This window comes from Chiroxiphia lanceolata, chromosome 8, assembly GCF_009829145.1.
Source record: "Chiroxiphia lanceolata isolate bChiLan1 chromosome 8, bChiLan1.pri, whole genome shotgun sequence".
Lineage (NCBI taxonomy): Eukaryota > Metazoa > Chordata > Aves > Passeriformes > Pipridae > Chiroxiphia > Chiroxiphia lanceolata.
This window is the reverse complement of record NC_045644.1, coordinates 24,304,994-24,323,299: the sequence shown is the minus strand read 5'-3', so window position 1 is coordinate 24,323,299 and position 18,306 is coordinate 24,304,994. Positions and strand designations below refer to the sequence as shown.

Below are 18,306 nucleotides of genomic sequence, written 5' to 3'. Positions count from 1 at the left end.
CATAACTTAAACCATATTTCTTTGGAAAAAAATTAAAATGCATTTCAGATGTGTATACTTTTCAGAATATAAAAACTTAAACTTGTATTTGAATATGAATGGGTCATAAATTGTAGCACTAGTTTTTTTAATTAATGCTCATTGTAAACACTATCAAAGTAGATTTTAAAGAGAGCAGGAACTCCCATGATAGCTGAGGTCTCATTTTGAATTAATCTTTGGTCTTAAAAAAATATCAGAGAAGTCTTCAACCTTTTTCCAGGTGTCTGGTATAGCTAATTCCTGTGTGCTACATCTTAACCTACACGTGTGCTGCTGCATTTTGAATGTGGGCTGTGGTACTCAGACAGATCTACCTGCAGTTTGCAATTGCCCTGGAGAATAAAGCAGGTAGTCCTGGTTAGGATTCTTCTCAGTATTATTTACTCCTTATAGACTGGAGCAACTGTGCTGGTTTTGACTGGGTTAGAGTTTATTTTCTTCAGAGTGGCTCGTATGAGGCTGTGTTTTGGATTTGTACTGAATGCGAGGTCGACAACAGAGATGTTTTTGTTATTATTGAGCAGTAATAACACAGGGCCAAGGCCTTTTCTGCTTTTCACATGCCACACTGGTGAGAGACTGGGGGTACATGGGAGGTTAAGAGGAGACGCAGCCAGACAACTGACTCCAACTGACCAAAGGGATATTCCAGACCACATAACATCATGCTCAGCGTATAAAGTGGAGGGAAGAAGGAAGGTGGGGTAATGTTTGGAATGATGGTTTTGTCCTCCCGAGTTAGCAGTTGCCCTCCTGGGGATTACTGAACACCTGCCTGCCCGTGGGAAGTGGAAAATTAATTCCCTGTTTTGCTGTGCTTGCATGCATGGCTTTTGCTTTTCCTGTTAGATTGTCTTTATCTCAACCCATGAGTTTTCTGGCTCTGAGTGTGCAAGTGGCTCCATGGTGCTTGGATTAAACACGACAGTCCCGTGCTTACTGCTACTGACCCATCCCACCCTGCTACTTGCAACCCATCACAGCAGTGAAGGCATCTATGAAAATGGGATCTGTATTTCCTCAGTGTTTCCTGACCTCATTGCCTACAATGCAAGGTCAGGCTGGATCAAGGTGTTCCAGATGAAGCTTTCAGTTTTCTTCAGTTATCACTATTTAATATGAATGTCCTTCTATGGCAGAGATTTTCTTTTCTCTCTCTGATCACTTCCCCTGGGTAGTTTGGTTGTTTTGTTGGTTTCTGGACTCCTTCCTCCTCACCCCACTGCCTTTTTTTTTTTCTTGTTCCTTACTGGTGATATATTTTTGCTTGGCAAACATTCCCTTAAATCTGTTCTCTTCCCTGCTTGATTGAATCTTCCTGTTGTTGTCCTTGATTTGACCTCCAAATACTTTGCAACAGTACTGTGGGTTCTCACATAGCAGTGAGGTGGTTTGTCATAGTCTCTTAGATTTCCTGATATGTACTTGTTCTTCTCTCCTAGTGTATTCTTCTTACCTTCATCCTTACAGTACTGAAAAGAAAAACTAAATCCAGGTTGTAATATGTTAGGTCTTCTGTACTGCCAGCCTGATGACCTCTTAAACTCAAGACTTTTGTGAAAAGAACAGGGTGATGGTTTTGAAACTGCTGGCAGATGCCTTGGTAAAGCTATGGCAATGCTTTGAATACACTGACATTTTCAAGGGAATATTTGAAATTCGGTTTACAACTCTCTCTCAGGAAAGGTCAGGCAACATGCTGGATTAGACAAGAAATTGCACTTTTATACAGCATAGGGGGAAGGGGGGGTGTATGTGAGAGAGAGAGAGAGAACAAAGTCTACCAGAGGTTTGTGGGCACCTGAAATTTGGATAACCCTAGAAGGCCATCAAATTTGTTGTGTTTTCATTAATGACATTTACCTGTGAGTTCTGGGGAAAAAAAGCAAGGCAATCTTAGTGCCCAGTTGTGGTAAAACACTGTTCTCAGGAGAAGTTCTTGTCAAACCAAATTTCGAATTTGTGTATGGAATTATATTCTCACCTCTTTTAGAATGCTTAGTCCATATAAAACGAAAAGCTTATAAATGTAATTAAACTTTTTATATACTTTGTTTGATCGTACCATGCTTCAGTACTTTCTAGTGATAAAATACATACATTTTTGTCTGTATTAACTGTCAAAAGTAATTTTATAAAGCTGTAAGATACTATGCATTTTAATTTTACTGCATTAATTTTACCTATGGATGAAAACCAACAGAAATGTTTGAATTTTTGAGTTGCCTGGTTTTAGCTCCATCGTGTGCATTTTTATGATAAACCCACTTTTTATGCTCTTTTAACCTATCCATTACCAGCCTTGTGGCATATTTTGGCATATGGAAGTTTTGGTTTTCCAGTTTCTGCATTTGTTTCCCTTCCTCCCACATGCCTGAGAGTGTGTGATGGGAGAAAGAATTCTAAGATGAGCAGACCTAAATAGTAAATGAAGTTAAACTTGTGCTATTAAATAATGACAATGTTTTTCATTCTTGTTAGAATATCTTTTTTATAAATTTACTTTTAATAATTAAATTGTTTCTAATAATTTTTATGTTTCAGTTCCCTAAAGAGGTTCTCTAATATTCCTGAAGGTTCACTAATATTCATAAAGCAATTATTATTTTGCAGCACAGAGAATACATTTTCGAAGTCCTCTGTGGTTGTGTTTTACCAAAGGATAGATTTGGTTACCTAGCAGAATCCCTAATGTATGAAAAAGGAAAGTGAGTAGCAACTGTCTTAGTGGTGTTTCCACTTGTTTTTAGGTTTGAATCAGCACAACAGGAACTGAGCAGCGCCACAGCACAAAACAAAGAGTTACAGAGAGAGATGGAGAGATTACAGTCAGAGGTGACAAGGTTCAAAACAATGCAGCTGAAAGCTACAAAGGATGCAGAAAAATACAAGGAAGAAAGGGATTCAGTTTTCAATGAATACCGCCTCATAATGAGTGAGAGAGATCAAGTAATCAAAGAGGTAGATAAGCTTCAAACAGAACTGGAGCTTGCAGAGTCCAAACTGAAGAACACTTCTTCTGAGAAACGAGTGGCCAGTGAAGAGATGGAGGCTTTAAGACAGGTACTAACCTATTGTTTCTTCCCTGTTGGGGGAGGGAAATGAGTGTGCATTGTTGATGCTAGAATCAGAAATGCTTAATGGAAAATAGGAATGCACTGCAAAGGGGATGATATTTTCCTAAAGCAGTCCTTTTTACTATCAATTTATCTAGTATCCATGTTTGTGTACCTGCCAGTTGAAATTTGGTATTCACTTGACTTAATTCTGTTCTGCTTACTATAAATCATTTTCTTTGCTGTGTTAATCTTTTGTGCCTTCTCAAGTAATGCTCTCTGTATAGCTCTAAATATTCATTATTTTTAACTTCTAACCTCTGCAGGAACCACTGGATACTGTCTACTGTGGCTTAAGACGGTACATGATCAAGTCATCTCAAATACTTATGCAAAGCCTGTGCTTACATGCATGTTCTTACTCATTTGCCCTCTTTCTGCCTTTAAGTTAAAAAGAATATTTTGAATATTTTTCTCTAGGATTCAGGCATGCCTTAAAACGTGTGAAACCAGAAGTTTGTATTTTTCAGCAACATGTTCTTGAAATGCTTATATCACAACCATATTAGAATGATGCTGTTACAATTTCCAGAACACAATTTCCTGCTTGGTTTCATTTCAGCTGACATGCATTCACTTGACTTTTTGGTTTACAAATACTTAATTTAGCATGAAACAGATACAAGCAAATACAAAGACATTCCATTGCCTATAAATCTCATTTTACTCTTTTCACAGCATTATATCTGAACAAAATACCCTTTACAAATAATGAGGTCTTGGAGCTGTTTTTAAAGTAAATAATACCATTTTTGAGGGACATAATGTGGATTGTGACATGTGGCATCAGAGCTTTTGAATATAACTAAATTCTTGTTTTAAGAATTCATATTTTTCAACCCAGTGTATTTGTCAGCTCAGTAATTTAGCTTCTACAGTGAGTGAGATTTTAATACATGTTTCGTACCTCTTCTACTTCCATCAAACCCTTTAAGCCAGTAGAAATGTCTGTTGATTTCAGTGGGATCAGGGTAGGTAATAAGCAATACTCATGGAAATAACCACAATTAGTCATTCTGCTCCAATTTGTTATATCTGTCATTGTGGCACTATGAGTAATTTGCTGCAGTGCAGAGAATTAAAATTTTAAATACATGGGTATTCCTGCCTAGATGACTTGAAGGGGTGTTTGAATGTGAGAAAGAGCCCAGGACTGGTGAGTACGGTGCTGGCAGGGGAGAGACATGCATTTCCTTCACTGTCAGACCTGACCCGTCAGAAAGCAGAAATTACTGCTTCTATAATGTTTTAAAAGGCGTAAAATAGCAGTACTGTGAGTTGTCTTTTTGTTCACGCTTCCTTTTCCAGTAGCTATGACTCTTCTGCTTGTGAGGAGTTATGTTCCTGTGTCGTGTAGTCACATAGCTCGCTGCAGTTGCATTCAGTGCATAAGGGATTTTCTAATTCTGTCAAGGAAAATGTTTGAAACATTGGAAAAAAAGTATCCATCAGTGTATTGATTCACTTGAAATAGTATCCTGAAACATGTACTGTGTAAGTGTGATTATCCTGTCACTGAATACTTGGTCTGGTGCTCTCCAAAAAGGCAGTGTAATGGTCTTCACTTTCCTTGTGATGTACAACACCTTTAAGTGCCTTATTACAGTGCTCATTGATTGGTTGAAACAGCACTGAATCCATTTAGGGAATTTTGAATGTAGTTTCTTCCCTGAAGCTTGTGTTTGCCTAGTGTGTTTGCTACCTTTTAAGTCCCAAAGAGATTGTAAAGCAACTGAAATTTGGAAGAGTTTGATTTTTAAGCATTGTGTCTGAGCAGCTACTGGTGAGGTCAATCAGTCCATTTCCTAGTTAGACATTTAAGCTTTTATTGCCCATGCCCAAACTTAATGGGTTAATAGACCTTTAAAATGAAATAATATACTGGCACTTATAAATGATAGAAGAAAGCTCATGATTTTTGAACTAATGGACAGTTTTGTATTAAGTTCTCACAAATTCAGCCACTCAAAGCTAGGGATTAGATGTTACAGGTTTCCCCCTCTACTTTCTCCAGTGGTGCTTTTTGTTTGGCATAATCTTTTGCTCTGGCAAATACTCAAAATGTCGTGTTTCATCTCAGTGGTAGTCAGCTTTCCCCTCTGTTTAACAAGCCTGTTGTATTTTGCCGTTATGTTACATTTGTGTGTAAGAATTCCCTTAAAACATAAAAATTCTTCACAAATTCAGAATCATTCTTCAAACCAAACTACTCCACTGTTTTCAAACAGAAGCTGTTCTATTCAAAGCCAAATGATACATTTCCCTGTGCTGTCATGTTGTAACTTTGTGTAAATGTCATAGGAAAAAGAGGTGAGATTTTACCACTGACCACTGGAGGCAATGGCTGCTCTTATTCAGATATTTTGTATCGAGCCTGCTGGGAGAAACTGTGGTAATATGTATTTTTTCCAATCACTTTAAAAAACTGTAAATTCTTGTTTAATGAAATGCTTTCTGAAAACTTTCCCTCTGCCTTGATGACTTTCATCTGAGCTGCTTGTGGGAAAAGACTTAATGTTTTTGAGTAAGTTTTATACACACATTTGAATGCACATTTTATACAAAATACAGTTAAACTGTGCAAAATGCTATTTCCAGTACTAAAACTTGTCTGCACCAACAGATAGTTCAGAGATTTCTCTCTTCAGAGGTACTGAGCAAGGAAAGGTCTTACTGATGTTGAAAACACTTGGGTGCTCTGGTAATTGACATTCATTTATATGTTTGAAGTTCACAGAGTGAGTAATTAATTCTACTGCTTGTTTGTTACTCTGCAGCAAAAATAACTCTTAATGTCATTGCAGAACTGCTGTAATAGTGTTACTAGCCTTCTTTACATGCATATGTCAAAAACAGTTATGTTAGTACAGCAAAATGAAATTGTCACCTGTGCTTTAAATACTCAGTTTTATTCCTTGTAAACTGTAGAGGTAAACAGAATGGAAGTCAGTTTGTGACATGGTGTCTTCTACACAAGTACTCTTTCCTTCTTTTGCTTTTGGGAAGTCACCTGTCTGGTGATCCTTTTGTGATCAAAACATCAGTATTTTCCAGCTAGGAGTGCCTGTATGTCAGAGGACTTCTTTGTAGCCATTAACTTAATGCTTCTAGAGAGCTGAACCATCTGAAAATTTAGTGGCATGAAATTAAATTGTTTCAGTGCCCCATTCTTCCAATAGGAGTCTAGTTTAAACAATTTTAAAAGGACTGATTCTATTTTAGAACGCTTCCATATTTGCCTTATCTTTTTTATGACAATGCAGTTGAATTCCACATTTAGTAAGATGTACTGTTATTCTGTTGTTTTATCTTTGATTATTCTGTAGCACATTAGTATCTTAATGGTGTATAACTTGATGTGCCTTTGAAACTTAAGAGGAAGCTATAAGATGCTTATGTAGCTGGGTTGTCTAAATTATTTCAGTCCTGTAAAATTGAGGCAGTTGCTTAAAAATATTTGCAATATATTCTTACCCTTTGCCACATTTAAAGCCTTTTTTTTAGAACACCAAATCTGTCTGGTTAATTACCTTCCTTAATTACCTTTAGGTTCCTTAAAACCATGAGTGCACCCAGAATCTTGCTTACTTTTGACATAGCTCTGTGCTAATGTGATGATGTGATATCTTTAGTACCACATTTAATATTCTTTGCTAGTACTTACTTGTATGTAATGTGATCTGCTCCCATTTTTCAGAACGTGAGTGGCAAACTCTCTGTGCTTTTAAGGTGTCATGACATGTGTATCCAGTTGGAAAGATGAACTATTTCCTTTTGAACTTAACCTACTGCAAACAATGGGTCTTGTTTTAGGAACTGAACTCGGCTCTAGTGGAAAGAGATCGAGCGATTTGTGAGAGGAATGAGTTACTGGAAAAATACTGTCATGAAGTGAAGGACAAAGCTGAGGCCCAGAAGGAACTTGACCAGGCTTGCAAGGATATAGAGACAGTGAAGGAAGAAAGAGATGTTGCCAGAAAAGAGAGAACAGAAGCTATCATCCAGAGAGACCACCTACTAAGGGAATATTATCAAGCTCGTCAGGTATTACAAGTCTTCACTGATGCCTTTTTCTTTCTTAGTTTCAAGGGGTCAGTAATTTGAGAGAGATTAGCTAAAGGTCTGGACGCACTGGGAGTCTTCCCCCTTCTTCTCAAGTCACTCTAAAATACCTACATGTGAATGCATGTATGGTCTTCAAGACATCGTGATAGCACTTTTTGTTTGAAAAAGGCACATTTGTACTTCATATTGAGTTTGTTTGTAAATACTAGGTTTCTGTTTGTAAATATAGATAACAAAAGTTTAACTTTTAACGAAATTATAAATCTAGTGAGATGGATTACTTTTATTTATGATTCTTGAAATTAACCACACAGTTTTTTGCAAGCGCACAACCTCCAATGCTTGTGGTGGGCTGTACTCTTGTAGTTGGCTTGTATTATTGTGCTGCAAGCCTGGGGTTTTCTCTGTGTATTTGTCTTACTGTTGTCACCATCTCTGTTGTTCAAAATAGAGAATTTTAAAGGTGCAAGTTAATTTAAGAATAAAGTAATTCTTATCCAAAACAAGAAACATTAAATCAAAATTTTCTTTGAATTCTATTGCTTTGTTTTGGAATTAAGGGACCTGTGTGAATCCCCAGTCTTTACAGGAATATATATGTCTGGTTGAGCCAGGGTAAATAACAGGTGTTAATGCAGGAAATCTATGTTGTAACTGCTTATAGTAGTTTATCTGATTCCTAAGTATGCTTGAAGGTTTTTTCTGTCTGCTAAACAAAACAAGAGAGAAACATAAAATGTCACCTCTGAAACATGAAATATTCACTGATGCTATTTTGAAGTGAGGATTCTTATTCATGTAGTTGCACAAATTTGTATGCTACTGAATGAAATGTATTACAGCAGGTTTTATCTTCCCCCCTCAAAAAGTTGCTGCTAAGATAAATGAACATTTGTCATGAAAACATGAGAATTGAATACATCAGGCAACATACATATAGTAAAAGCTGTTTGTGCATATGTACTTAAAAATTGTGCCTAAAATACTTACCTGTGTTTCTTAATTCCTAGATACAAGATTCTGCTACCCTAGACATAGAAAGAGCAAACAAAGAAATTGAAATGCTTCGGAAACAATATGAGGCAATGTCACAAGAACTAAAGGAAGCTGTCCAGGAAGCAGAAGTAGCCAAGTGTAGGAGGGATTGGGCCTTTCAAGAGCGGGATAAGATTGTTGCAGAAAGGGAAAGTATACGGTAAACAAATGCTAGATGATACATGAGTGATCTTTGTGGCACTTTGTGTGCAGTTGATGCAATTCAAGGACTTGCTGGATTTTTCTAGCACTTTCTCTACATTAGCTGTTACAGAGTGATTTTCTTTAAAAGTTGAGGGCACCTTACAAGATCCTTGTGTTTTTCTGGGCTTTCATAACCATAATATGTGTCTAGTAAAGACCATTGAGTGTTACAGCACTGCTGTGTAGGAACAACAAATTGTGCATTCCTTTAGGTGTGCTATGCCTAATCCTGCTATAGTCCTGCAAATAATTCTTTACCTGTGGGGACATTCACAAAAAATACCCAACATATTTGCTACTAAATATGTATAAGGAACTAAGGGAAAATACTTAAATAAGACTTCTTTTTTCTACTAGTTTAAAGAAGATAAGTGGAAATAAAGTTCTGAGAGGGACAAAGAAAGTTTCTGTTATCTTGCCAGCATTTTCTTAAGACCTAGCATATATAATTTTTTTCTTCCTTATCCATTTTTATGTTGCACCGAGATATCTCTTGAAATTGGTCTTTTAAATTTTGCATTAACTGTACAATGTGGCTAAACCAGTTTGTTACTTTGATAGGGTTTTAAGTAACTGAATTGCAACTTCTTTTCTTCTGAAGAACTTTGTGTGACAACTTAAGGAGGGAGAGAGACCGAGCTGTGAGTGACTTGGCTGAAGCTCTTCGCAATCTGGATGACATGAGAAAGCAGAAAAATGATGCTGTTCGTGAACTGAAGGAACTGAAGTATGTTAGAGAAGTGATCAAACTGCATTAAAGTTTGTGATACAATCTTTGGTTTATTACCTGTGTTTGTAAGTGAACCATATGTTGTTACAGCTCTAGGCAGCAGGTCATGTTACTGTATGTGGAAGAATTGCCTGTATTTTTAGTTATGGAAATTATTATGGTGGGCAGGACCCTGAGTTTCACTATCTTAACCTTTTTATCTTATTAATGAGATGCATAGTTTAGACTTTGTACTGTGGAGATACACTTAAGCAACGTGGGATTCTTTCACCAAAGTGAGATTAACTTCCAATTAGTTCCTCCCAATTGTATTATCACTGGTTTATGAATGCAAGGTGTACATCATATGTCATTTCATTAGGTTGTGGAAGAGGTTTTGCTGTCGATATTTATCATGCCCCACTTGTCCAGAGCATAGGGATGCAGCTCATCTGAGGGTAAATTAAATGCATTTTGGGAGAAATTAAAAACTTAGATGTGCACTGGAGTCATGTAAAAATATTGCAAAAAATGTAAGGCTATATTAGGACAATATATAGAAATGGAAAGTCAATTTGATACCAGACTAAGAATATCAGCAAGACAGAAGCATGGGGGAAATTTTTGACACAGCTTGGATTTTTGATTTAGAAACCCAAATATGAGGTCAATGATAACATTATTTTTCAATTTAAAAGGGGGTGGTTGGCATCTATAAGCATTTATTTTCTTTGCCTAGGGAGAAGATGGAGAATCAGTTGGAAAAGGAGGCCAGATTTCGTCAGTTGATGGCCCATAGTTCTCATGACTCAGCCATAGACACAGATTCACTGGAATGGGAAACAGAAGTGGTAGAATTTGAAAAAGACAGAGTAAGTAAAAAACATAAACTGCATTGTCTTGTGTATTGGATAGCTCTGAAGCCAATTATAGTCTTTGTGTACTAGGTATGATTAAAAATATGATTTAGGTCTTGTTAGTTCTTTGTTGTTGCTGTGTGAGGAACCAAGTAGGCACACAGGCAGGCACACAGGCAGGCATCAAGTGCAGTAACAGCTAAATGAAAGTAGTTGGCAAAACTAAGCTGTTATATACAAGCTTTATATTTTTCCTCATATGCATTATAAATAAAAATAGTTCCTATATCTAATCTTGCAGGGTACCCAGGTCCATGTAGTCTAGTGGTTTTTAAGTTTGTGATTCATTGCAGGCATGGCAGTGCTAAGGCAGACAAACCTTAAGTTGTGATGGAAACAGTGACATTAGAGAGGCCAGTCTTCTTCTCCTACTTGCAACATCATTTAAAATCTATGAGTAAAATAGTTAAGCTTTTACATTAAGTTATTTCTCCTACTTTGACTCAGATGCACTGATTAGAAATTTTAAAGTATTAAAAGTATTTATTCAAGGTTAACATATATTTTAGGGCAACATCACCCTTCAGCTGGAAAATCTGGGATGAAATGAGTTGCCAGTCTCTTGCTTGTCTGTAAAGGAAGTTATATCCCTTTTCCATTTTGGCATATTAAATAAAGTTCTTATGTTTAGCTTTCCAGATAACCTCTAGTTCCTTTAATTATCCCAGTAATACTTATCTCCATGTAATTTCATTTTTTTCTTTTTAATCTGGATTTTTTATTTTCTACTTTGTGTGCAAGTCTTGTATGTTAAGCTATGTGAAGTTTTTGGCTGACACATCACATTGTTAATAGTAACTTTTTTGAACACATAGAACACACAGATAGTCTTTCAGATTCTGATTAATTTATAACACCTTCTGTGTATACCACAATTTCTTTGTCATTCCTGAATGGCAAAGTTTGTTATTAAATGCTATCAAATTAAATCCCTTTTATTTTGCTGCAATATTTGAGGTCGTCCTTTTTTATGCTCTTCCAATCTGTCTGTATTCTGACAGTGCATCCCAACAAAATCACTAATCTATTCCTTTTTTAACACTAAAAATAATATTTAGTATTATTATACTTTGAAATATATATTGAAAAGTCAGTATGAACTGGGTACCAGTGCTGATCCATCAGAATCACTGTCTGTAAATTCCTTCGGGGATAATTCCCCTTTCACCATACTTTTTCATCCTTTCTCAGCTCCATCATCAAGCTTTGTGCCTTGCCATCTTCTCTGTTTTAACTGATAACTAATAATTTGTCTTTTGCATTGTCTATAAAATTAGTTAGAAAGTCCAGCGTATGATATACTAGTGGTAAACAACATTCAGTCTGATGAATTTTCCATTCATGTGCATTCAATTCCATTTCCTTTTAGTTATTTAGAATGTGTTTCCCTTTTCTAAACACTTGCTGCTATCAAATTACAGTAATAATAATATCATACCAACCTTGATTAGATATATGGAAGAAATCCTTGCTGACCTACCAGTGGTTGAATTCCAGGATCGAGATTATAGTGTTGAATACATTTCAATCCTTTTATTTTTGCTTAAACTTCACTTGTCTGCTTAAGGTTATGTTCTACATAATCACTCAGCTCAAAACTGAGAGAAATAATATTCACTTTTCAGCTCTGATGCTGTGCAATGATATTGTAATCTCTGCTTGATCTTTATTTTATGGCAGCTTCATGTTCTTCCCTATGAAATTTTTTTCTTATATGGAACATTTTGAAGAATCATGAGGATTTTAGTATATTTTTGTTAAGTTTAGCTCAATTTATTTTCTGGTAAATATTCATATTTTCACATGCTTTATCTTCAGCTTTTATCAGGCATCTTTTGCACTCTCTGAAGACTTTATACTCTTCTGATTTTGAGGGGATTAGTTGAACCGTGCTTACACATCTGATTTAAGCTCTACTTAGTTATTTTCATTTTAGATTTTAAATTTCAAGTATTAGCACCCTTCAGTATGCTGAGATTGTTGGTCCATTAGATTTCAAGCAGAGTTCTGTAATATTTAGAAGTGTGTTATTTAACATTGAAACCAACAATAATAAATCAGTTTGTGGTCAGTTGGTCCTGATTTATTTTGACCAGTTTTGTTTCTTACAGTGACTTTACTGTTTACTAAAGCAAACATTACATTAAAATTTCCCTGTTTGGTTCAGTGACTGATCTGTTAGAGATGTTTATCACCTTTCACATCAAGGATGATCTGTTTTGGGTCAGGCTTGGTAGCATATCACCTCAAAAATCTGTGTTTAGAAATGGTCTCCCTCAATGTTAGAGCTTTCTTTTCTGTTTACCTCTGGTCTGTAGCCATATCAAAGCAGAGGTCTGTCAGAGTTCATCACTAAGACACTGCTGTTTCCTTACCTTTGCAATTGTTTTTTTCCCTAAGTAGTGCCCATTCTTGAAGAACATGTCCTTATTCTCTCATTACACAACAGTCATCGACCTTAAAGCAGGTTATAAGAGTCTGAACATGCTTTCTCATATGCTCTTCTGCTTTTCTGTTCCTCTTGGGTGAAATTCCCCTTCTGTATTATTTCAACCTTAATCTGAGAGAGAAGGATCGTTTTAATGCCAGAGAATGACTAATAACTAATGGAATTGGGAGCTTATATATTTATGTACAAAAAATAAAAACTTGCCTAGTACAGGAACCCTGTAAATATAAATGCATTGTGCAAACATGCAGTAATGCCTCTTGCTAGCTGACAATATTTACCAGTGCAGTTGAATCACTTGTTAATATTTACTAGGATGACATGGACTTGAAAGCACTTGGTTTTGATGTGGCAGAAGGTGTGAACGAGCCATACCTCCCTGGAGACTGTGGGATCTTCGTTACCAAAGTAGACAAAGGAAGCATTGCTGATGGTCGGTTAAGGTGGGATTTGACTTGGGAAGATACCTGTCTTTTGTTGGTCATAATAAACTAAATATGAGCATATTGTAAATTATCTTCAGTATTTCCCATTTTTTTAAAGTTTTTTTTTTCATCACTGATCACGTGTATATGGTTCTTGTTGGTTGAGAAATCACACTGAGAAGACCAGTGCCTAAAAGCATTACAGAAATTAAACACTGTTTGACTCAGTATTTAAAACTCAACAGAATTTGAAATGTTCTTTTGTTTCACTGTGTCCCACCTACTCCTTTATTATGTCCTCAAACTTAGATCTATTTATTTAAATTTTGGGAAAGACATGAGAGTAAATAATTGAGGGAGAGCTAGAGGAAAGGAGAGTAGAGCAAGGGCTCATTTAAAACCGTCTCCTGTTCTTAGTGTTGATAGAAGGTTTTTAGTAACTGGCCTCAGTCCACAGAGTTGCTTTTAAATAAGAAGTAGTCATTAGTGATTTGAGGATATACATTTCCAAGTGAAGTACAGACTAGAAGTCCTGGTTTTCATTTGACTGCTGCTTAATGCTTTTTCAGGAATGGAGAACTCCAGATAAGGAAGGATTAGTTGATTGAGATCAGCTTTATTACATGCCTTTTCATGGAATGTTTTTCATGTGCTGTGTCCAGCAAAGTGTGCTTACAACACTGACCTGCTTATTTTTATCTACCAGAGTGAATGATTGGTTGCTGAAGATAAATGATGTGGATCTTACTAATAAGGATAAAAAGCAAGTTATAAAAGCTGTTCTGAATGGAGGAGGTGTTATTAATATGGTGGTTCGAAGAAGGAAGTCATTAGGTGGGCGAGTGATAACACCTCTTCACATCAATGTTTCTGGACATAAAGGTAATGGTTGTAAAGGATTGTTCAACAAACATGATATGTGTTTGTTGAACCAGAAATGACTTGACATAAAGGTACATGGTCTCAACGCCTTTGCTTAAATCCCACTTAAACTGTTATGGCCTCCTAGATAGGGATTTCATTATTTTATGGGTTTTTTTAGCAAACTAAGAATGCTGTTATTGATGATAGCTTTATTCTGTAAGCATAGCTTTTCTTTTTGTTCTTTGGTGGGTTTAGGTTTTTAATATTTCGTTCCAGTTAGCTGCCTGTTTGGAGTGTTGCTGGGAGTGTAAACAAGACTGTTAAACCCAGTCACCCATTTGATTATATTAAATTTTGGGATATTCAAAATCCCTGCTTTCCCTCTCTGTGTTATTATTTCTTTAAAAGGGTTTTCAGAAATTGAAATTCAGGTGATTTGGTAGTTGTATTTATTTCTTGTGCAGGCAGGTTAGATGTGCCATGTGAGCAAGATATTTGAATCGCAGGAGTAAATTCTTCTTTGTGATTTTCAGATAGTGGGGTCAGTCTAGAAAATGGAGTATTTGTTTCTGCTGTTGTGCCTGGAAGCCCAGCTGCCAAAGAGGGCTCCCTTACTGTGGGAGATAGAATAATTGCTGTAAGTCTTAAGAATACATTTACCTTTTCTTATTTTTATTTATTTTGAAATGTTATCATTGATGCTAATCTTTAAAATGCTAAATGTTCCAATCAGTTTTTTACTTCTACAATATTAAGCCCTTTTTGTAAATTCACCAAGTATTTAGTCTAAATTAATGTTTTTGTATGCTGAGTTATTAACATAATCTGCAGGTTATCTATGTGCTTAGTTCATATGACAACTTTTGACAGAAGCACTAACTCTTCACACTTGGCTTATATGTAATGAAATTCGCGATTGTTATATTGTCTAGGAGAGATCAGTTCCAAAAAAGGCATCCCTTGATTGGATGAAAGGTTTCTTGTCTTCTAAATTTTGCTATCACAGATGTCATCTGTTCCAGGGAGGAAGTCTGTCCCTTTGTGCATTTGCAGCCTTAACTGACCGGTGAGATTTATTAATTCCCAGTGAAACGTGAGGTGGTTACGGTCAGTGTACAACTGCACAGGGGTTGGGGCAGTGAACAAGTGTTGTTACACCATGTCCCTGGGAGGAATAGCAAATTGTAGTTACAAGTTTACCATTCTCCACTCATTTAGGAAGTGGAAAAAAGGTCAACCAGACTTAAGTCAGGTAAACATATAAAACTAGTGTTTTCCCTGTCTCAGAGATGTTCTACGTTGAGATCCTGCCCACTTGTTACCTTTGATTTACAGATGTCTGTTGTGGGTTTCTTTGTGTTTAGATCAATGGCATTGCACTAGATAATAAGTCACTTACTGAATGTGAAGCTTTGCTACGGAACTGTAGGGATTCCCTTACCCTGTCACTGATGAAGGTGAGTAGGAGAAGCTAAATTTGCAGAATTTTCATGAACTTATATGGAATTACTTTAGTTGTTCAGGGAAGAGTATATGAAAAAAAAGAATACATCAACATGGGAAAGTCTCTGGTAAAAATAAGACCACCTGGATGCATTTCACTGGTGGTACAGTCACTCAACAGTTTATTTCCAAAGTAAGGCTCTTGTGGCATCTAGTAGGAAATGAGACTAACTTAATCTTCTTTCCCATTTGTTTGCTGGTCACATGAAATGACTGCTACCCCAATTGCTTGCTGCTTCTTGGTTTTTGCTTCAAAGCTGCAGTGTTTTTGTACATCAAAGATAAACTGCGTCTTGACTAAAGAATGTTAACTTTTACTTAGGAGAGAGTTGTGCAGAAAACTGAACTTAAGCTATCATGAAGATTAAGTACAAGGCTTTCTTTTTCAGGCTTATTTCTGTAGAAGTATTATTCTGTTTTGCTTATTGCATTTAGAATCCTGTTATGCTGGGCCTGTCACATGGCCTTTGAGAGTGATAATTTCAGATCTAGGGAGTTTGAGGATTTAAGAAAGTAAAAAGATGAAATGTTTGAAAGTAAATGGGCAGTGAAAGATGTCTTATTGTCATCACTTATCAGAGGTAGAAGTAGAATGCAGGTCCCTTCACTTTCAGTCAGTACTTCTGCTGCCATGTGGAGTAGTCCTTTTGGAATTGTTCTGAAAAAGTTACAAAAGGTTTCTAGCTTCATTTTATCTGAAGCTCTGTGCTTTGAATTGTAAGACATTATTAAACCTTTCCCAACTGTGTCTATACATGTCTTAGTGTATATTCAAGTATAGGTAAATCAAGGAGGTTAGGATATGACTCATACTAAACGGAAATCAACCACAATAATAAAGTGATGACACATGTTTTTTGTTTTAGGTTTTCCCTCAGAGTTCATCTTGGAGCGGTCAAAACATATTTGAAAATTTGAAGGATTCAGAAAAAATATCAAACTGTAGGGTTCATGCATCAGAGATACAAACCCAAAATAAAAGAAATCTGAAGCTCAACAGCTCCACCCAGACTGACATTTTCAATCCAGACATCATGGATGGCAAGAAGGACCAGAGTGATCAGGGCAGCACTTCGTTCTGCGATCACAAACCTTTCCCTAATAACACATTACGAGTAGACTCTCGTAGGAACACAGTGCACAGTTGTCATAGTAATTCAGAACACAGTCTCAGCTCCTTCAGCCCAGAGACATATGGGGACCAAGGCTATGGAGCTGTTGACTTGGACAGCAGGAGACTGCCTTATGAACCTACAGGAGCTGACTGTATGATGGTTGAGACAGCATTTGACAAAGGACATGGAACTAAGCATAGTGGTGGTACCTGGCCAAAAGTCATGGTTAATATCTCAGCAACAGAAACAGAAAAGTTCTCTGTGTACAAAAAACCAAAACAAAGAAAATCTATCTTTGACCCTGATACTTTCAAAAGGCCACCAACTCCTCCCAAACTGGAGTACCTTTCCCCTAATCAGGTGACAGGCCATTCACCTCAGCCATCAAAAGCTGAAGTGGCTTCAACTCCTCCAACTCCTCCTAAGAGAAGTGACTCTATCAAATTTAAACATAAACAGCAGGCGAGCTCTGCATCAGAGTCTACAGTTACAACTGGATCACCACCCACCAGCCCAGCCACTGCCCAAGCTCCAGTTTCCTTGGCACTTAAACAGGACTCAGCTACTCTCAAGGGGCACAGCAGGAATGCTGGGCATTATTATCGGGAGGAGGGAATTGACTGCACTCATTTGTCCTCAAGGAAATCCTGTGAAGATGACATTGGCTTTCAAAGAGTTGAAGAACCAGAGATTAAAAGACCAAGGCCAAAATCGGCTCCTGCTCTGAGGCATAAAATGACCCCTGTGCCCATTCCTAATCCTGCCCTTCAGGTAGAAGCTTGGTCTATTGAAGCACAAAACTAGAAACCTTGAATTGTATTTTCAGTGTGGTTTTGGGAGCCCAGTTACATGCCAGAGCCAGAGAAGCATAACCTGCCTTCAGAATCCAGGTCCCCTGAGCTGAGGCTCAGTTGGCACTTGGCAGTATCTCAAAATACAAAACCAGTTTATGGAGTTGCAGTATTTAACAGGCAGTGGTGACCACCAAACAGAATTATAGAGTTCTACTTAGCAGCCTCATCTTGGATTTTAATGCCACTTGTTGGAAGATCTGGGCTCTCTTGTATGTTTTTGACAACCTGAAAAAATACAAATAAAAATGCAAAGCATCAGCCTTAGAAAAACTGAAAATAGGGCCTCTGAAGTTTTACAAAAGTCAAATGGGTTGCGCAGCTCACGGTACAATTTAATGGAAGGAGGTGTACCATTCATAGTGTTGGTTTTTTGTAAGTCTTTCTATGTGTGTAAATAATTTTGTACATCTTACCTGAAATCCAGAGGGTGTTAGGCACATTACACTAAAAAGATGAATTGTTTATGAGGATATGATATAATAATATAGTTCAGAATGGGCGTATAATTTGTTAGAATAAGCACCTGTGCTGAGAAGATGGTGGGTCATGTCTTGACAGAGTAGATGGATGAAAAATTTTTTGATTCTGGGAAGAAGAACCTACTTAAATAACTGCATTGTTTAAAGTAACATAATCAATAACATTGTTTCAGGTCTATAGCCTCAGATTTGTTCAGGTGGCAGACAGAGACTCTTTTTTTTTCTTTCCCAACTCAAAACTGACATTTATAAAAGTGTTCTTTTTGTTTCTATGTACTAACATCATAATTATTTAGAATTTTGTATTTATTGCCCATACTTGTTTATACTTGGATAATCCCACCTGTTCAGGGAACTTTAGAAGCAATACAGACAGCAGAGCTGAATTAGAAGTAGTACAGGGTTTGGAGCTATATTCTGCACATTTTTAGGGAAAAAGAGAGCTTTAAAACTCTATGTGAGCGCTGCTCAGCAAAAATGAAAACATAACTGTATTACCAACACTGTTACCAGCACAATCCAAAATGGT

The 18,306-nt window shown here is 36.8% G+C and overlaps 1 protein-coding gene across 5 annotated transcripts in view; it reads left to right on the top strand.

Moving 5' to 3' along the window:
* DLG5 (discs large MAGUK scaffold protein 5) overlaps nt 1–18,306 on the top strand; it is a 105,078-nt gene that overhangs the window by 61,886 nt on the left and 24,886 nt on the right. For all 5 annotated transcript variants that reach the window (XM_032694758.1, XM_032694757.1, XM_032694760.1 and 2 more), the window contains exons 7-16: nt 2,793–3,105; nt 6,972–7,202; nt 8,234–8,418; nt 9,064–9,189; nt 9,911–10,043; nt 12,853–12,980; nt 13,669–13,844; nt 14,360–14,463; nt 15,191–15,283; nt 16,196–17,215. In XM_032694758.1, coding sequence (XP_032550649.1) covers nt 2,793–3,105; nt 6,972–7,202; nt 8,234–8,418; nt 9,064–9,189; nt 9,911–10,043; nt 12,853–12,980; nt 13,669–13,844; nt 14,360–14,463; nt 15,191–15,283; nt 16,196–17,215 — 2,509 coding nt within the window. The remainder of the gene's footprint in view (nt 1–2,792; nt 3,106–6,971; nt 7,203–8,233; nt 8,419–9,063; nt 9,190–9,910; nt 10,044–12,852; nt 12,981–13,668; nt 13,845–14,359; nt 14,464–15,190; nt 15,284–16,195; nt 17,216–18,306) is intronic.